Source organism: Triticum urartu, chromosome 5 (genome assembly GCF_003073215.2).
Source record: "Triticum urartu cultivar G1812 chromosome 5, Tu2.1, whole genome shotgun sequence".
In the NCBI taxonomy this organism is placed as follows: Eukaryota; Viridiplantae; Streptophyta; class Magnoliopsida; order Poales; family Poaceae; genus Triticum; species Triticum urartu.
In genome coordinates, this window is record NC_053026.1 from 355257357 (window position 1) to 355276433 (window position 19077).

At 52.1% G+C, this 19077-nt stretch overlaps 2 protein-coding genes and 1 pseudogene across 2 annotated transcripts; 2 read left to right on the plus strand and 1 right to left on the minus strand.

The window, feature by feature from the left end:
• The first annotated feature begins 219 nt into the window (after positions 1-219).
• Positions 220-2150, plus strand: LOC125508980. Its single transcript, XM_048673803.1, has one exon. The coding sequence runs from the start codon at positions 354-356 to the stop codon at positions 1830-1832; it is 1479 nt and encodes a 492-aa protein (XP_048529760.1). The 5' UTR covers positions 220-353; the 3' UTR covers positions 1833-2150.
• Positions 2151-3697: 1547 nt separating this feature from the next.
• LOC125508981 (chlorophyll a-b binding protein 7, chloroplastic) lies at positions 3698-7322 on the plus strand. The gene is made up of 5 exons (XM_048673804.1): positions 3698-4057; positions 4194-4340; positions 5727-5859; positions 6299-6391; positions 6744-7322. The coding sequence occupies exons 1-5, from the start codon at positions 3795-3797 to the stop codon at positions 7038-7040; spliced, it is 933 nt and encodes a 310-aa protein (XP_048529761.1). The 5' UTR covers positions 3698-3794; the 3' UTR covers positions 7041-7322.
• Positions 7323-7701: 379 nt separating this feature from the next.
• On the minus strand, positions 7702-9143 carry LOC125507029 (annotated as a pseudogene).
• Between the last annotated feature and the right edge of the window lie 9934 nt (positions 9144-19077).

The following is a 19077-nucleotide window of genomic DNA, read 5'->3' on the forward strand; positions in this document are numbered from 1 at the left end:
TGCGCCGAATTTGAACATTTTAAAAACCCGTGGGAGGCCGCGACTGGGGGGCATCACGTCCCCAATGCGCGGTTTAACGCCGGTGTGCCCCAGGGGCGATTTTTTGCCCCTCCTCGGGGGCCAACAGGTGGAGATGCCCTTAATCCCTAAAAAATTCCGGAAATTCCCCTCAAATAACTTTTTAAGGAAATAATACGAGTTAAATAAAAATTCGAGGGAAGGGTTAGAGATGCTCTCACTGAGCTACCCACATCCGTACTCCCTGCCTGCCGATCTGCCTCGCCGACGACTGAGCTCTCCGTCGGTCAGCCACGACGGAGCCGGCCTCGTGCCCTACCGCCGTCTCGGCTACCATGCCAGGCTCACCTCCGGCGCAGGCTCTCCCTCCAGCACCCAAACCCAGAGCCAAGCGCCACCTCCTTCTCCTCCTCACGGCGCCGTCCCTCCTCGCCCTCGTCCTCGCCGTGCTCTTCGCCACCTCAAGCAACCCACTGCCACGCCTCATCCACCTGCTCCTCAGATCGAGGTCTTCCCTTCTCAGCCCACCGGAGCCAGTCTCCGCGGCCGATACCTCGGCTGACGCGGGACGCCCACCATGTGTTCTATGGATGGCCCCTTTCGCCTCCGGCGGCGGCTACTGCTCCGAGGCCTGGTCCTACGTCGCCTCGCTTGACGAGAATGCCGCTGCCGGCGTCGGTGCGAACTTCACGCTCTCAATCGCGCATCACGGCGACCTCGAGTCGCCGGAGTTCTGGGAGGGCTTGCCCGAGCAGTCCAAGAACTTGGCGTACAGGCTCGCCACTGCGCGGTGTGAGCTCTCTCGGGCCGTCGTTGTGTGCCACAGCGAGCCTGGCGCGTGGTACCCGCCGATGTACGAGTCTCTGCCTTGCCCACCTACCGGGTACGACGAGCCGGCGTTCGTCATTGGCCGGACTATGTTCGAGACTGACCGTGTCACGCCGGAGCATGTCAGACGCTGTAACCAGATGGATGCTGTCTGGGTACCGACAGATTTCCACGTCTCCACATTCGTGAAGAGCGGGGTCGATCCCTCCAAGGTCGTCAAGGTAGTGCAGGCCGTCGATGTCACATTCTTTGATCCGGCCAAGCACGTCGCCTTTCCTCTTCCGATTGGTTTCTCTGTCATGGCGCCTGATGATTCTACACGGAATACTGATAGCTCCAAAGGCAAAGGTTTTGTGTTTCTTAGCGTGTTCAAATGGGAGCAGAGGAAGGGCTGGGATGTGCTTCTGACAGCCTTTCTGCAGGAGTTCTCTGGAGCTGATGATGTTGTACTCTACCTACTGACCAATGCCTACCACTCTGACACAGATTTTGGAGGAAAAATCCACAGATTTGTGAACAACTCCAGCATTGAGGAGCCAGTGCTAGGATGGGCAGAAGTCCGGGTGGTTGATGAGCATGTCCCACAGTCCGACCTTCCAAGGTTGTACAAGGCTGCAGATGCGTTTGTGCTACCTTCCCGTGGCGAGGGGTGGGGCAGGCCGGTGGTCGAAGCCATGGCCATGGAACTGCCAGTGATTGTGACGAATTGGTCAGGCCCAACGGAGTACCTGACTCAAGAGAATGGATACCCACTGGACGTGGACAGGCCGACTGAGGTCACAGAAGGGCCATTCAAGGGCCATTTCTGCGCTGAGCCATCAGTTGATCATCTGAGAGCTTTGATGAGGCGCGTCTTTGGTGATCAAGAGGAGGCAAGGAGAAAAGGGAGGAAGGCAAGGGAAGACATGGTCGAGAGGTTTTCGCCAGAGGTTGTGGCAAGGATTGTTGCTGATCAGATACAACAGGTGGTTGTCAGTACTCAGTAGATGGATAGCCGAAATCTGATTACAAATTTCCGAGGAAAGTAGATATCATACACCACACATATGATGTAGGTATGGTAAGCTCGTTAGTCATTTGCTGCTTTGTAGGAGTTATTTCTAGTAGTTTCTGCAATGGTGGGGGTAATTGGTGGCTGTTGTTCATGTGCCTTTATGCCATCATGATTTGAATGGTTCCCTAGCATGTTATGGACTTATTGCTTCATACTGTTAGTTTTTTAATAACTTGACATTTCCTGTTAAAAGAACAAACTATTGAATGTGACCATTCAGCCCATGCCCTTGCATGGTATTTGCACCTTCCATTTTTGTTAATACATTGAAGTTTGCTTAAATTGGTCTCTACAAAATAGACCATGGTACATTTAAATTCTGTTCATCACTTTTCATATCCACAAGGAGCACTCAGTTATATCAAAAATGAAAATCTAGCCAGGTAAAGTTCAGCCATCTTACCTGGGCCAACAAACGGAAGATTCCGATACCCCTTTCAAAAAATGGAGCAGTGACAATGATTCATCAGAAATTATCAACAGACTAGGAATTCATGGAAGAAGCAGATGCACAAGGAGTGGTTTAATCCAGCCAGTTAAGTTATCTTTCGTTGTTGCATCAGTCAAAGAAGCAGTAGAAGAGGTGTCAGTATGGCACTTGATCAAGCTTGCATGGCAGGTAGTGCCTTGTTTCTTTCTTTCTACTGTATGTTGCAGCATGCCTTTTATTGTAGCTTTTGCGTGAAAAATTGTGTTGTTGAAACTTGAGCTTAGAGTTAGGTTGTAGATACTAATTTACTTTTCCAGCACAACACAGTTCTTGCAAAGTTTAAATTCAATCCTTGTATCAAGTTCAGTTATAGCCTTGCTGTTTGAAGTAAAACATAAAAAATAAGACATGGCTGACTGTTTGGGTTGCCAAGTCTGAACTGCCCGCAACTGTAATTGAGTTACTGTGATACAAAAAGGAATAGTCACCTGCGGATGCTTTTTATATCATGTAAAACAAAGCAACGAAGTTTGTTCCCTGTGTCACACGATGTTAGAATTGCTACACCTTTTTATGAGGAGTCACAGATGTGCACTGCACCGTTCCTTTCGGCTATACAGTTCAGCTGAGCAAACGCACAGAAAAACACATTCTTCCAGTTAATTTCATACTACCTCTGTAACTTAATTTAAGACTTTTTTGATTTCCAGACGGAGTATTGTCTTAATGGTTTTATATTATGTTTTTCCTTGCTAGGATGCAGGCACTATAACTATTTTATTACAATATGTGAAATACCTCAGTCAATGTATTTTTTCTGACAAAATCCTAGTTTCCATGAATCAGACTGTATAATTTGCTTGGTGCATAAACAAATCAACCGCTTTATGCATTGGTTGATTTGTTGGTGTGATGCTAGATTTCATCCCATCCTTCGTTTTTTCATTACATCCACCTTCGATAAATGTCCGGTGTCTGGAAGCGGAAATTCATTTGAGTTTGACCTTATTACCCTAAAAGATTGAAGCGAAGCAGAGGATCTCCAGCTCATGGTCAGCATGGTCATTTGAGTTTGACCTTACATGCTCGCGTGTGTTCTGATGCGATTACGACGGAAGATATGCTGCAGTGTCATGTTTTTTGCGGCGTTCCAGTCGGTGATTTGTTGCACTGTTGTGTTTGAAATGCTGCAACATGTGTGGCACAATAACGTGAGAAAAAGAAGATGTGATCATGCTGCAAATGTATGCTGTTTTTAAAGGATTTCCTGCTGCAACGATCAGACGGTTCTGAATGGTGCCCTCAGGCCGGATCCAATGGCCAGGGAGGTGGCTGGTGTTGTCCCTCCCCTGCCTTCGAAAATCTCAGTAGCTCGTGACCTGCAGCGCGCCACGTCCACGGTTCCTTCCTCGAGCATTTCATTCCACTGCCTGGTCGACGCCGACAGGCAGGGCCGCCCGCACGATGCCTCCCCTCCTTCTCCGCTCCCCAGCGCCGCCGTCCTCCGGTGTCCTCTGCCGGCGGCGGAAAAGCATACGTGTGCGTGCGTCGTGGCAGGAGCTGGCGGGCGTGCTGGTGTTCTCCGCCGTCCCCTTCACCGCCGTCAAGGCCATCGCCAACAGCCCCCTCGGCGCCAGCCTCCGGCGCCGCCTCGAGTCCAGGAAGGCCTTCGCCGCCGCCAAGGCAGACGCCCTCCGCGCCGCCGCCCGCGAGGCTCGCAGCTCCAGGTAGGCACTATCGCCTCCTTACAAAAGCCAAGCCGTGGATATTGTATGCTTATGTATGTTCTCGTCAATTCTCCGTTAGTTTGTGCGAACGAACTGCACTGACCTCCCGGTTTGCTTGGGGAACTTATGTTTGAAGCTTTTGGTACGGGGGAGCTCGACCGCGGTGGCTCGGTCCTCTCCGGTACGACTACCCGGAGCACCTGGCCGGAGAGTTCCCCGGCGATTACGGGTTCGATATAGCAGGTCTGGGCCGGGACCCCGTTGCTTTCGCCAACTACTTCAAGTATGTCACCCACTGCCCACTGGTTGTTCTTCTTAATACTTTTCAATCACGGTACAACTACGTTGCATTTTTATACGCCTTGCAAGTTACAGCTGAATCACTTTATAGTTTATGAGCACTAGTGTTTGATGAATAGTTACTGCTTAGTGCCTGATTATATTTTGCAGATCAACTAATTGTGCCTGCTCTTCCGATAGTTGTTAGGCACTTAGGGGGCGTATGATCAAATCTCCGAACACTACTGCTCATAAACTGGGGATTTGATCATGTGCCCCATTTTACTTTGGCAGTTGATAATATGTTTTTACTTTGTTTATGGTAATATGCCCCGTTTTACTTTACCGTCTTGATGATATGCCAGGTAACCTGTATTTCAGCTTTCTTTAGGCCTATCACTAGTTTTGTGTATTCAGATAATTATCTTGCTGCAAGCCTTTCATTTTCCTAGCTTCGTGGGAGATTGCTCCGTGTTGAATCGAATGGCGACGATATGCTTTGGCCCTACAGAATTTGGCGTAACGGTGATCAGATGAAAGTAAAACATGTAAGATGGGCAAAATGCCAGTTCTAATCTTGATGTTTAGGCCTGGCCAGCGAGTGGAAACAATGGCTTAAACTGAAAAAAGAAATCATATACTACCTCCATTCCTAAATATAAGACAGCGCGGCAGTTTAAATTAAAGTATTAAACTGCCCCGCCGTCTTATATTTAAACTGCCGCGACGTCTTATATTTAGGAATGGAGGTAGTACTTGCTTTGATCATGCCCTGTTCTTTACCTTAATAAAAACATAAAGAAGTATCAAACACTGACCAAGGGCAGTGGCAGAAAAAATAGAAGCGACAGAGATGCAAAGGAAAGAAACAAAATTATGTCAGACAATCTTGCGCCTCCTTACATACGGGTTACCTGGCAATATCTTCCGCGCTTCTCGCAGCAAACATTATGCCCTAAGCTTAGAAGCCTCTTTGGAGTAACTAAAAAATATTTATGTTGTATATTTCTGATGTATTCTACACTACAGAAAATGCATGAGGAGATCATTGAAAGTTTTTCCTGCGGGAGTAACTCTGTCATTTCAGATGGAATACTAAAAATGTAGCTTTGTGCTCCAGCTTGCTCATATTCCTTGTAGACTAAAATGGAGGTCCTCACCACAGAAGCTGCATAGTAGGCTTATCTGCGATTTTATTTTATTTTTAGAAAAGGAGGATTACCCCCGGCCTCTGCATGGCTTATCTGCGATGAATGATAATAGGTTTGCTTGAGTGACATTCAAGTCTCCTCTTTCCGGTTAAACTGTTGTGTATATTTCAATGGTAACATGTTTCTTTTTGTGAAGCTGAACTACCAGTATCTTATCTCACCAACAATCTTCATTGCAGCTTTGAGATTTTACATTGTCGATGGGCCATGCTTGCTGCTCTTGGTGTTGTTGTTCCTGAGCTGTTAGATCTATTTGGGATAGTGCATTTTGTGGAGCCTGTGTGGTGGAAAGTTGGTTATGCAAAACTTCAGGTGAAATATCAATATCAACCATGTTTGAGTTCATTTAGCACACAATATGACTGTTCCTGCTACAGACCTGAAGAAGATATGTCTATCTGAAGAGCTCTCAAGATCATAGTTCCTGTCATGCTACAACCACGGTGTATCTTGTTGTTCAGCATCTGAAAACGTAGTTCTTAGCTAACTCTAATGGAGGCATAGAGTATCTTCATTTTTGTACAAGTCCCGCAGCCGGAAGGTGTCGTAGCAAGGCCTGTTGTCAATGCCGGTGCCACACAAAGTTAGGAGCCTCCACATGGTTTAGCTCAGCCTTTTTCTTTGCCTGAGATAGAATAGACATGGGATGTACCTGCCACCTATCTGCTACGTACATAGACGCTGTGAAATGGGCAAATTGTATTACAAATTATGTAAATTTATGGCTTTAGCTAACGAGTTAGTTTCACAGGGTGATACTCTTGATTACCTTGGGATTCCTGGGTTCCGAATTGCTGGTGGTCAAGGCATCATCGTCATTGCTATCTGTCAAGCCCTTTTGATGGTAATAAAAATGCTATGTATATCATGTTTCAGTCCTATACTTTTCGAGTAATTGATGTAGAGCAGTCTAAACATTCATGTCTTTGTGTGTTTTCTTTGTAAGTTTTGTGCAAACACTTCAGAATTGTAGACAACTCTCCACATATACTCCCTCTGTAAAGAAATATAAGAGCGTTTAGATCACTCTCCACATATACTACTTTAGTGATCTAAACGCTCTCATATTTCTTTACGGAGGGAGTAATTCTTTAAACCCACAAGATTATTCTATTGGTACATCATTCCCTTGTCATTTCTTACTTTTAATGGTTGCATACCACATTAGACAAATATCTCCATGTCATATTTGCCAGGTTGGGCCAGAATATGCGAGATATTGTGGGATCGAGGCGCTAGAACCCTTGGGAATATATCTTCCTGGGGACATAAACTACCCAGGTGGAGCACTGTTCGACCCCTTGGGGCTGTCCAAAGACCCTGTTGCGTTTGAAGAACTCAAGGTGAAGGAGATCAAGAATGGTCGTCTGGCAATGGTTGCATGGATCGGATTCTACGCCCAGGCGGCTGTAACCGGCAAGGGCCCTGTGCAGAACCTCGTCGAGCACTTGTCGGATCCACTCCGCAACAACATTTTATCCCCCTTCCTTTGAGTCATTTTAACTGCCTATGTATGGCGTTTATATTGATCAGTTTGTAGTTACTAGGAAATTATATAGTTAGCAAATACTCCTCCTCCCATAATATAAGAGCGTTTTTTATACTACACTAGTATAAAAAACGCTCTTATATTATAGGACGGAGGGAGTAGGTTACTGCGTACACATGGCTATAACATCGTTGTACAGTTGTGGAGTTATGGTCTTGTTCAGCAGAAATTGTGGGTGCCCCAAAATTACTGAAAATGGGAGTTGTGGGCCTTGTGGTAACTAAAAGCAGGTGAAGAGCAGATACTTTGACGGGAAGTTTTGACATGCAGATGCAGTAGGGGCGTGTTTGGATGCAGATGCAGTAGGAGCGTGTTTGGTTACATTGCCGATTTAGCCTGGCCCGGCGATCCTGTCTCTATTGAGCCGGTTTGAGGGGATGCAGGCCAAAAAAACCTAGATGCACATAGTTTGGTTGCCTGCATGCCCCTAGTTGCACGAGACAAACATTTTTGACCCAGCGTTTGGTTGCCCGCATTGCATTAGGTGCACATATGACATGGTGTTTGGTTGCAACCTGCATAAGGTGTTGTCACCACTTCTATCTAGTGGTGACCTTACCACACACAATCTGAATATAGTGCCAGCTAGTTAAACAAATGACAGTTTATCCTAACTACAATCAAATGACAGATCAAATTATTAAGAGCCATTGGCTAAATAGGGGATAGTTCATCGGTGTTGCTGCTTCATCTTCCTCTTCTGCTTCTGTTGTTGTTGCTGCTGCTTCTTCTTCCTCTTCTTCTATGCTTCTGCTGCTGCTGTTTCTTCTTCCTCTTCTTCAAATCCTGCACTGACTTCTGTTAAGCCACATTGCCTCTCCCACTCCAACCTTTTGTTCTTCCAACCGTCATTGTCAAACGCCTCCACACCATGGCCAGAGCTAACAACATCGTCAGGCTTGACCTCTTCCTCCTCAGGCACGTGTTCATCAAAGCCCCACTGGAGGATCCAGTTATGCAGAATGCAACAAGCAAGAACTAGCTTAACTTGAGTGGAGTATGGGTGGAATGGCTTCTGATCCAGGATCTTAAACCTATTCTTCAGAGCTCCAAATGCCCTCTCAACAGTTACTCTAAGGCTGGAGTGTCTGAAATTAAGCAGCCGCTGTGCAGTCCTAGGAAAGTTCCTACCAGAGAACTCGTTGAGATGGTACCTTGTTTTCCTGAAGGGTGGAAGAATACCTGGCCGACATGCATAGCTAGCATCTCCAAGGTAGAACTTGCCGTCGGGGATGTTGATCCCATCAGGTCAACTCATGCTGTCAGTGAGAATGTTTGCATCATGCGTTGACCCCTCCCAGCCAGCCAGGACATATGTGAACCTCAGATCAAAGTCAACAGCAGCAAGCACATTCTGGCTTGTGTAGTGCTTCCTCCCCCTGTATGCTGCAGACTGTGACCTAGGAACTCTGGCAATGACATGAGTACCATCTATTGCCCCAATGCAGTCCTGAAAATGGCATCACTAGCCTGTGTTAGTGCTGAACTTGCACAATACAAGCATATCAAGCCATGAAAAGTGTATATTGTCAATGCTCACCTTGAAGTATGGATACCATCTTGGGCTTTCGCGAATCTTTGGTGGAGTCTGGCCAGATGGTCTCCTGATCATCTCTCCTCTAAGCTCCCCAACAACAAAAAGCACCTGCTTGAATTACCTAGAGATGGTCTCCATTGACCTCCTGAACGTGTTGTGAATGACCCTGAACCTCTGGTTATGGCCAACAACATGGAGGAACATGGCCACTTGCTCTTCGACACTGGTGTTGATGCTATCTTGTAACAGGCCCCTGCTCCTGAAGGTCTCAACAAGCCTGGAAAATGGTGCTCTTTTCATTCTAAGCATCCACAGAGCCTCGACGTCATTGCAGTTGTAGATGTAGTTCATATTTTGGATCCTCTCCTGTTCTCGGGGAAACAATGGACCATAGCGGATCAACGGTCTCCCAGCACGACGAACAACTCTCTGGTGCATGAACATGACCCATGCCTGAATCACACTAATCAGTGCTGCTGTCTGGATTATCAGCCTCATCCGTGTGTCCATAACCTAGTCGACATCGACGGTCCGTTCAGTGGGAAATCGATCCTACACCTAGCTTAAAGGCCTAACCACTGAGCTAACAAAGGGGGAGGGGGTGCTGCTTACCGGCATCGAAGACGAGGACGGCGTAGGGGGAGCCATGGCATAGAGTAGGTCGACCAGACGGTGGCCAACAGCAAGGGGAGCACCAGATCAGTCGCAAACGCCGCCGCCTCTTCCGCCGGCGCCGCCTATAGCGCAGATCTGAAATCGCAGCCGCCGCCGGTGGTGAGGCAGTGGAGAAGAAAGGGGGGCAGTGGCTATGGGTGAGCGAGTGAAAGGGAGGTGAGGCTAATTTGGCGCCAGGACGTCGCGCCAGATTTCCATCTCCCTCCATCCCCCTCGCCCGCGCCTCGCTCCCGCCCAACGACCTCGCGCCGCACTCAGCCTGGCTCATGAGAAACTACCGTTCTGAGGGTTTCCAGCGAGCCAGGCTCTAGGCTGCTTTGAGAAGCGTGCGATGTAGGCCCAATAGGAAAACCAGGCAACCAAACAGGCCTCTCCCTTCCTGCGCGGGCTTGGTTGGGCTCGGTGCGGGCAACCAAACACGCCCTAGAAGATATCCCATTGTACATGTGTCAGCACTTAACTGTGTTTCTTATAAAAACCAGTCAATTACTTTTTTTTCATACGCCTCCCAACTAGGAGCCGGGTTCCATTACTCATCATAACTGCCGCCGCCATCGCACCTCTTAGTTTTTTTTGCGAGAGAAATTTCCAATCAACTCTGCCTATGTTGTCTCAACATAGCCGGTCCCAAGCCCGGGTAAAGGAGGAGGGTTGTGATAGGCTTGGCGAGCCAACATAAAAACTCAGCCACTCTTATGGAGATGAAACCCAAAAGATTTTCGTTGGGGCGTAACCCTCTCAGCGACGCGCCACATTGGAACCCGGGTGTGGTGGAAAATGGGCAAGGGCCGGGCCTTCACCCCCCAAGTGGCGCGTCATATCTTGATCCGGATACGGTGGCAAGTGAGCGAGGATCGGGTCGTCGCATCCTTAGTGGCGCGCTACATCGGCACCCGGATGTAGTGGAAAATGAGCAAGGGTCTTCGCATTTGACTCGACGAGTGCAAAGGATAAAGAAGCTAGCCGAGCCTAGGAGGATTCGCTTAGGTAGCTGGAACATAGGGTCTCTGACAGGGAAGCTTCGGGAGCTAGTTGATGCAGCGGTGAGGAGAGGTGTTGATATCCTTTGCGTCCAAGAAACAAAATGGAGAGGACAGAAGGCGAAGGAGGTGGAGAATACCGACTTCAAGCTGTGGTACACGCGGACGGCTGCAAATAGAAATGGCGTAGGCATCTTGATCAACAAGAGCCTCAAGTATGGAGTGGTAGACGTCAAGAGACGTGGGGACCGTATTATCCTGGCCAAGCTAGTAGTTACTTGGTTCTCAATGTTATCAGCGCGTATGCCCCGCAAGTAGGCCACAATGAGAACACGAAGAGGGAGTTCTGGAAAGGCCTGGAAGACATGGTTAGGAATGTACCGATTGGTGAGAAGCTCTTCATAGGAGGATACCTCAATGGCCACGTGGGTACATCTAACACAGGTTTTGAAGGGGCGCATGGGGGCTTTGGCTATGGCATTAGGAATCAAGAAGGAGAAGATGTCTTAAGCTTTTCTCTAGCCTACAACATGATTGTAGCTAACACCCTCTTTAGAAAGAGAGAATCACATCTGGTGACTTTTAGTAGTGGCCAACACTCTAGCTAGATTGATTTCATCCTCTCAAGAGGAGAAGATAGGCGTGTGTGCCTCGACTGTAAGGTGATACCTGGAGAGAGTGTTGTGACCCAGCATAAGCTGGTGGTTGCTGACTTCCGCTTTAGAACGAAGTGGTGGAATCTCAAGGGGGAGGTAGCTCATGTGTTCAAGGAGAGGGTCATTAAGGAGGGCCCTTGGGAGGAAAGAGGGGATGCGGGCAATGTGTGGATGAAGATGGCGAATTGCATTTGTAAGGTGGCCTCGGAGGAGTTTGGAGTGTCCAGGGGAAGGAGAAGCGAAGATAAGGATACCTGGTGGTGGAATGATGATGTCCAGAAGGCGATTAAAGGGAAGAAAGATTACTAATGACTGTCCTAAAAGGTCCCTGGTCGAAAGGGCTGTGTGGATGCACAGCCGACTAGACTAGCACATGACACGGTCGATGGCTTGGTCTCACTAGCCATGGGGCATTGGATGCTAACCAGATAATATGGACTTGGAAGGATTTGGTCGGATTCGACGTAGTCGGATCCGAATCAAGATAAGGTCTGAGTCGGATAGACCCAACTATGAGACGCAGCGATATGTCATATGTGAGTCTCTAGTACAACATACGTTCTATGTCCTAAGACCTGAGCTGGCCCATGTACTCGGGATGGTGACAGACTTGCTTTGGGCCAACCAAACGCTACTCCATGACTGGGTAGTTACAAAGGTAGGTTTCGGGCTTTTCCAGACCCATGCTGCAAGACATGGTCGAGCAAGATGGGATTTGCCCCTCTGATCAGGAGAGATATACTTTGGGCCCCTCGTGTGATCCGAACAGGATAAGCATGGCCATGCGACAAGGATTATGAGATAATCTGGTTTGTGGTCGGTGAGGTCTGCCGGGGGACTAATCCACGAGCACCTATGGGACCGGCGGACCGAGTCCCTTTCGGTTCGGCGAGGGCGAGGGTCGCACGAAGAGCGGATCGAGGCGAAGCACACGAGCGGTTTACCCAGGTTCAGGCCGCACGGATGCGTAAAACCCTACTCCTGCTTTGTGGTTTGTATTGAGTTCTTGCTCGGGAGCGCGGAGTGCTACAGTACACCCCAGCAGCTAACGAGACCGAGCGTGAGTGTTCTCTTCCTCCCCCCTCTACGTTGCGCATGGGCCTCCTTTTATATGCTCAAGGGGTCACCGACAGGTGGCAATGTAGACAAGGGTAAAAATGGAAAGGTGTTGCGGTTGGTACAGCTACCTGCTACAGTGTATCATACCTAACCCTGACGGCAGGGGACAAGGGCATTAAATGCCCGTCTGCGTCGCCTAAATAGTGCAAAAGGGACCGTCAGGGACGCCACCGCTCGCCACGATGGCAATCTTGTCAGCGCCGCTTGCCACCGCGCACCGCTGGCTGCACAGCCTCCCGCCACGTACGCCTGGAAGGTTCCCAGAGCGACACATTGGTGGATGTGCTGGAGCGCGGACACAGAGTGGTGGCTTGCCGCGGCAAGCGCCTTGCCGCGGTCGTTGTCTTGTCGCGTCCGGGAGCTTGTCGCTCACCGGGCCTTGCCGGGACGCGTGGCGCGTCGCGGCAAGTTCCTTGAGATGCCTTGGTTGGCCTTCCCGACTAGCTCCTCTTGCCGGGGTCTTGTCTCCTTGGCTTGGATACTTTGTCCTTGAATGGCTCCAAAGGGACCACGGAGGACCTTGGCGGTCACCCGGCAAGCCTTGCCGCGGGATGCTGCGACTACCCGTGCACAAGTTTGGGATACTAGGGTACCCCTACTCTAGTACACCGATAGGAGCCCCCGGGCCTGGGCCATACACGGTGCCGAGCGCTGTTGGGCCAGGCCCAAAACAGGGCACGGGCACGCGCGGCCTGGGTTACACCGTATCTCTCCCCGTATCCACCGCGCCCTCCCCGAACGGCACGCGTTGAATGCGGCGTCGTGGGAGAGATCGTGGGTGGTTTCTTTATTCGGAAAGGCGGAACGTCCGCCCCTTCCCTCTTTATAAGCATGGGAAATAGGGGTAGTTCACCCATTCGCCGGTTGCTACTCCAATCTCGGAAACCTCCGCCGCTCCCTCGTCTTCCCAAAGCTGAAAGAGAGCAGCGCCCCGCCCCCCATCGCCACCAGCACCACCAACGCCATCGACCTCCTCCACCACTTCCGCCATGGCTCCGAAAGCCGACAAAGGGAAGGCTGTGAAGTCGACCGAGGCGCAGCGGCTTGCGGCGCTGTGAAAGGAGCGGGCAATCTTCCCCCCCAAGCTCGCCGCGAGGGAGCTGAGGGAGAATTACTACCTCTTCTGGTCGGCGGAGACGCGAGCGCATCCGCGCACGGAGGTACTTCTAGCCGCCGCTTGGAAAATGGCTCCAAACGGATATCCTTTCTTCGCCTTGTTCTTCTACTGCGGGCTCTGCCCGCCCTTCTCTGAGTTTTTCTGCGATATTATGAACACCTACGGGTTCCGCCTCCTTGACTTCACCCCCAATGCTGTTCTGACCATGGCAGTTTCCGCACATCTCTGCGAAAACTTTGTCGGAGTCTATCCCAATGTAGCCCTTTTTCGCCACTTCTTTATGCCCCGAGTAGAGAGAGGAGAGCCTTTATCTGGCGGAATCGCCTGGATCTCGAGGGCCGACAAGAAGGACACTTATCTGGAGGGAGAGTTCCGCGGCAATTGGGAGGAATGGAGAGCAGACTGGTGCTGGATTGTCGAGGAGAACCCGCAGCCGTTTACCGCCCGGCGCCAAGCCCCAGTAGCACGCGGCAGCGATTGGAGTGACGTGGCCCCGGAAGACGATAGGCTGAAGATTGCCGTCACCCGGATCCAACGCCTCAGGCATGTCGGGCTCACTGTAGGCGCTGTTGGCGCAGATTTTCTTTGCCGCCGCATCGCCCCCCTGCAGGAACGGGGGAGACCCGCCTGGGAATTCAAGAATGCGGCGGATATCATGAGGTTGCGTCCGGGCCTCAACTTCAACTTCACTGTTCTGGAGCTTAACGCGCTGCTCCAGGAGCTGTTCAAGTATGACCCTCAACATCCCGAAGTGTTTAGGTTGCCGACGGGTGTTGTTCCGCTGTGCAACAACTCCGCGCTTGACCGCATCCGCGCAATGATGCCGCTGTGCGATTCACATGGAATTGTCCCAACTTGGCAAGAGCCTGCAGACGATGTTGTGCAGGAGTTCTTTGACGGCTTGGTAGAAGTGCCGGTCCGCTCCGACGAGAAGAATAGCCTCACCCGCGACACCACCGATGCGGAGATGACACGCATCGCCACTAGGCTGGAAGAGGCGGCGGCAGCTGCAGCCGCGGGCGAATTTGGATTCACTGTGGAGGAGGCAGAGGCAGCAGAGGCGGCAAGCCGTGCCGAGCGAGAGGAGCTTGTCGGGGGGAAAGAGCTTGCCGGGCATAACGTCGAGTCGAGCGATCCCGCCGAGGATACGAGCGGCTCGCTGGAGATCAACTCCTCTTCCTCCTCATCTTCAGGCAGCTCGCCGCAAGCAGAGCCTCCATCCCCACCAAGAAGGCGTCTCCGCAAGGCCGGGGACGTAGCGGGGCAGCGGGCGAGTGAACAGCCGTCGCGCCGCGCGACACGCTCCACTGCGGCAAGCACTGTTGCCGCGGGAGCATCTCACGCTGTTGCGGCAACTAGAGCGGGGTCCACCCGGACCACCGCTTCTGCTCCTGCCGCTTCTCACACCGCGGCGGCAGCCGGAGCGGGGTCGTCTCAGACCACCGCCACTGTTCCCGCCAAGCAGCCAAGGAAAACTACTCCTCCGCCTCCTCGCGCCGGACGTGAGCCGGACTTCGACTTCTCCGCGTTCAGCTCCGACGAGGAAGAAGAAGAGTAAGATTCTCTTGTTGTACTTGTAGTTCTTCAATTCTTGCTGTTTTGTCTTGTATCTCATTTGCTTCACTCTGAACTTATTCCTTTTTAGGACTCTGGCCCAGAGAGCAGCGAAGAGGGCCAAGGTCCCGGTGATTATCATCGAGGACGAACCCACCATGACAGTGGGGGGTGCGTCCGAGACAACCTTGCCGGACCCGGCAACTGTTCTCCAGAGCAGCCCCCAGCGTAAGTACATGGTTCACTTTCCGCTGTTAAGCGCGCATGGATACTCTTTCTTTGCTGACATCTGACTGTTGGTTTGTGTAGGAGCAGAGCAGCCCCACCAGGAGCGCTCGGAGGCCGCCCCTGAAATGCCAAGGGAGAGTCCTCCGGCAAGGGAGAGTTCTCCGGCAAGGGAGAAGTCTCCGGCAAGGGAGAAGCCTCCGGCAAGGGAGAGTTCTCCGGCAAGGGACAGCACCAGCGGCCCTCCGGTGGCGGAGACCACGACTGCAGAACCTAGTACAGGTAATCCTCTCGCTTCAAAACTTCCCTTGGGTTCTTCTTCTTTTGATCTTCTTTTTTTTGGATATTTGCTTGACTCTTCTCCCTTTTCCGGCCATCAGACCCATCTGCTGCGGAGCTGATGGAGACCGAGGTTGCTGCCGACGACGCTGCTGCCACTGAAGAAGCAGCCGGCGCTGATGATCCCGCCGGCGACGAGGCCGCCAAAGCTGCCGCCGCAGCAGCTGGCGAGGGGTCTGGCGATCGCACTGACGGCCCTGAGGCCGCAGGAGCGCCAGGCGCTACGTCGACCGCCGACCCGTCCGCCGTTGCCGCAGCGCCAGGCTCCGAAGAGCCCCAACCAGGCGTCTACTTGAAGGCCGGCGATGGCGTCTTCATCAACCTCCCCTGGGAGTCGAGCTCCAGGGCGCCGGTTGAAGGAGAGAGCTTCGACGGAGAGGTGCTCGCCTCCGCTGGGCTGACGCTGGTTGACGCGTCAAGCAGCAGCAGCGGCGAGCCTGAGGAGGAGCGGCTGCTGCGGAAGCTGTTGTCGCTCTACCGCGTGCGGCAAGCCAAGCTGGAATCTCGCGAGGCGCTTGTCGCGAAGGCGGGAGCGGACATCGAGAAGCGCGTGGAGGAGCTTCGGGGTCTCAACCAGGAAGCTCTCCGGTCCCTGGAAGAGGAGCGGGAGCAACTTGCCGAAGAGCAGAAGGCCTTCTTCCTCGAGAAGGCTGAAGTCGAAGAGCAACAGCGGCTTGCCGCTGAAAGGCTGTCTGCGCAGGAGGGCGAGCTGGTGCAGCGGAAGGTCAACCTTGACGCCCACGAGGAGGAGCTTGCCGCGCGTGAGCGAACATTCGGCGGAGCCCTCAAGCAAGCGGAGGATGCTGCCGCAGCCGCCGAGGCCGCCAAGAAGGAGCTGGAGATGAAGGCGGCGCAGCTGGAGGCCGATCTCAAGGCGAGCGGTGAGGAGCTTGCCGCGCTCAAGCGTGAGCGGGAGAAGGACGCCTATAGCCACTCAGAGCTGCAGGCTCGTCTCGCCGAGAAGGGCAAGGAGCTCAGCGCCGCCAAGGACTCCAACGCAGATCTTGAGTTGAAGCTGACTACTTTGATCAAGACGCTGGACGACGCCAGGGAGCAGGAGGTGGCCTTGAAGGAGGAGATCAAGGCCGACAAGGCGCTGCTGGCGAGTGCTGCCGCCGCCCAGAATGCTTTTAGGGAGAATGTGGAGCACTGGACGGAGGGTCTCGTGAATGTTGCTACAGACATTGAAAGGGAGCTGGCGCAGCTGGGGATGGAGGATCTTGGGTATCCCTCCGACGAGAACCTCCAACCCAGCTCCAAGCTCATCTTGTTCTTCAAAGGCGTGGCGACGGCCCTCCAGCGACTCCGGGAGAGGATCCCAAAGCAGCTGGCCGACGAGTCGCGCAAGATCTGCGCGGGAGCTCTTCAAAAGGTGTTGGTGAAGGTGGCCTTCCGCAACCCGGGCCTCAACCTCACCAACGTCCTCAAGACCCTGCCGCCGGATGCTGATCTGGAGGCGCTCAAGACCCTTGTCGCACCCATTGTGGACAAGGTGAGCGGGATCAAGAGGATTGAGGGCGACCGCGTAGACTAGGCCGCCCGTTTTCTTCTTTTCTTGTCGCTGCTGGTCATGTTATGAGAACAATCTGTTAGAGCCGCGACAAGCTACCTTGTAATATAACTCTATTCCGGGTAATGATTGCAATGTTATTCCCTTTACTTGATTCCTCCCTTTGTATGTTTTTGCCCTACGCTTTTAGGGAACTTGCCGGTGCAGGCACCTTAGCCGCGAGCGCTGAGTGCGGGACGTCAGCAGCCTGCTGACGGTGTCGCTACCGACAAGAAACCTTGTCGCAACTAGTCGCAGCTCACTTAAGTTGTTGAGCGGACTCGAAACAAATTAAGGGCGCAACTAGCTACGAGTTGGTTCCTCCGCGCACAGATTTTCCATACAAAGTGCGGTCGTTCAAGGGAGATAACTTAAAAAATTTAAAAATCTGATTGCTCAAACTTTGGCAACTTATCTTTTCTGTTGTTTGCTTCCCGATAAGGCTAAACTTTCTTGAACGACGCCTGGTCCATACCATTATCTTCTCCTTTCCCCCCCGGCAAACTTGTGGGCGAGGGAACCTTCCTTTCCTTGAGAGAAAAAAGAAAGAGGAGAAAATAAAGATATGGAGCCTTACGGCTCGTTATTGCTTACCGGGGAGTAGGTGCTGCACAAAGTGTCAGATCACATATGCAAAAATAGAAAGCATGAAATTGACAAGATGTGCGGAGCATATGAGCTTTACTTATGCACGGGGTCTGCGCCCGGCTTTGTACAAAGGATTACATGCAACAGCGGCAAGACTTGTACAAAAGGTGGTTGCCGGAACAGGTTCCGGCAACTGCGCCTTACGGGTAAAACTTACGAAGATGCTCAATGTTCCAGGAATTGCTCACCGGAATGCTATCTTCGGTCTCAAGGCGGACAGCGCCAGGCCTAGTGACTCGTTTCACCCGGTAAGGGCCTTCCCACTTCGGCGTCAACTTGTTGGAATTCTTGGCGGACTGAACACGCCGAAGAACAAGGTCGCCTTCCTCGAGACTTCTGGCGTTTACTTTGCGGCTATGGTAGCGGCGCAAAGCTTGCTGGTAGCGAGCAGCTCGTACAGCAGCCTGAAGACGGTCTTCCTCAAGGAGTAGCGCGTCATCTTGTGCGTGCCAAAGATGCCGGGGGACTAATCCACGAGCACCTATGGGACCGGCGGACCGAGTCCCTTTCGGTTCGGCGGGGGCGAGGGTCGCACGAAGAGCGGATCGAGGCGAAGCACACGAGCGGTTTACCCAGGTTCGGGCCGCACGGATGCGTAAAACCCTACTCCTGCTTTGTAGTTTGTATTGAGTTCTTGCTCGGGAGCGCGGAGTGCTACAGTACACCCCAGCAGCTAACGAGACCGAGCATGAGTGTTCTCCTTCTTTCTCTACTGCCATGAAGATTTGATGGTATCCTGAGTATGCGTCAAGAAATGAAAGCAAGTCACATCCGGCCGTGGAGTCAACAATCTGGTCAATGCGCGGCAAAGGAAATGGGTCTTTGGGACAAGCTTTGTTAACATCAGTAAAGTCGATACAAAGTCTCCATTTCCCGTTCGCCTTGCGCACGACTACAGGATTGGCCAACCACGTAGGATGGAGCACTCCTCTGACAAGGCCTGCTGCTTCCAACTTCTTGATCTCTTCTGCGATGAATTCTTGGCGCTCCACTGCTTGCTTCCTGACCTTCTGCTTGACGGGCCGCGCATGAGGACAAACGGCAAGATGGTGCTCAATTACTTTCCTGGGAACACCGGGGATGTCAGACGGTTGCCACGCAAACACGTCGACGTTCGCTCGCAGGAAAGCAATGAGCGCGCTTTCCTATTTAGGGTCGAGAGTGGCACTGATGGTGAAGGTACCACCAGTGCCGTCCTCCTTGGCGGACACCTTCTTGGTCTCTGGCGGAGCTGCCATTGTCTTCTTACACTTGCCGGTGGAGCTCGATGATGCGTCCTCGACGGCAGCGCAGCACTCCGAAGAGGTGCGCTTGCCGGAGTGGGCATCAGAACTCTTGCCGGACTTGGTCTTCTTCTTCCCCCTGGGAGCTTCAACGGCAGGTGACTTGCGATCTGTTGCGGCTGCCGCTTCCCGGTAGATCTTGTCGGCGCAGATAAGAGCATCCTTCTTGTCGCCAGGGACAGAGATGACGCTTATCGGGCCTGGCATCTTCAACATGTTGTATGCGTAGTGAGAGGCTGCCATGAACCTGGCGAGTGCTGGACGGCCGAGTATCCCATTGTAAGGCAATGGAAAATCGG

Bases quoted from the DNA above. Each gene is read 5' to 3' on its own strand.
- LOC125508980 (XM_048673803.1), top strand. From the start codon at position 354: ATGCCAGGCTCACCTCCGGCGCAGGCTCTCCCTCCAGCACCCAAACCC.
- LOC125508981 (XM_048673804.1), top strand. From the start codon at position 3,795: ATGCCTCCCCTCCTTCTCCGCTCCCCAGCGCCGCCGTCCTCCGGTGTC. The intron at 4,058-4,193 runs GTAGGCACTATC...TTATGTTTGAAG, and splicing joins CGCGAGGCTCGCAGCTCCAG to CTTTTGGTACGGGGGAGCTC. The intron at 4,341-5,726 runs GTATGTCACCCA...TCTTCATTGCAG, and splicing joins GCTTTCGCCAACTACTTCAA to CTTTGAGATTTTACATTGTC.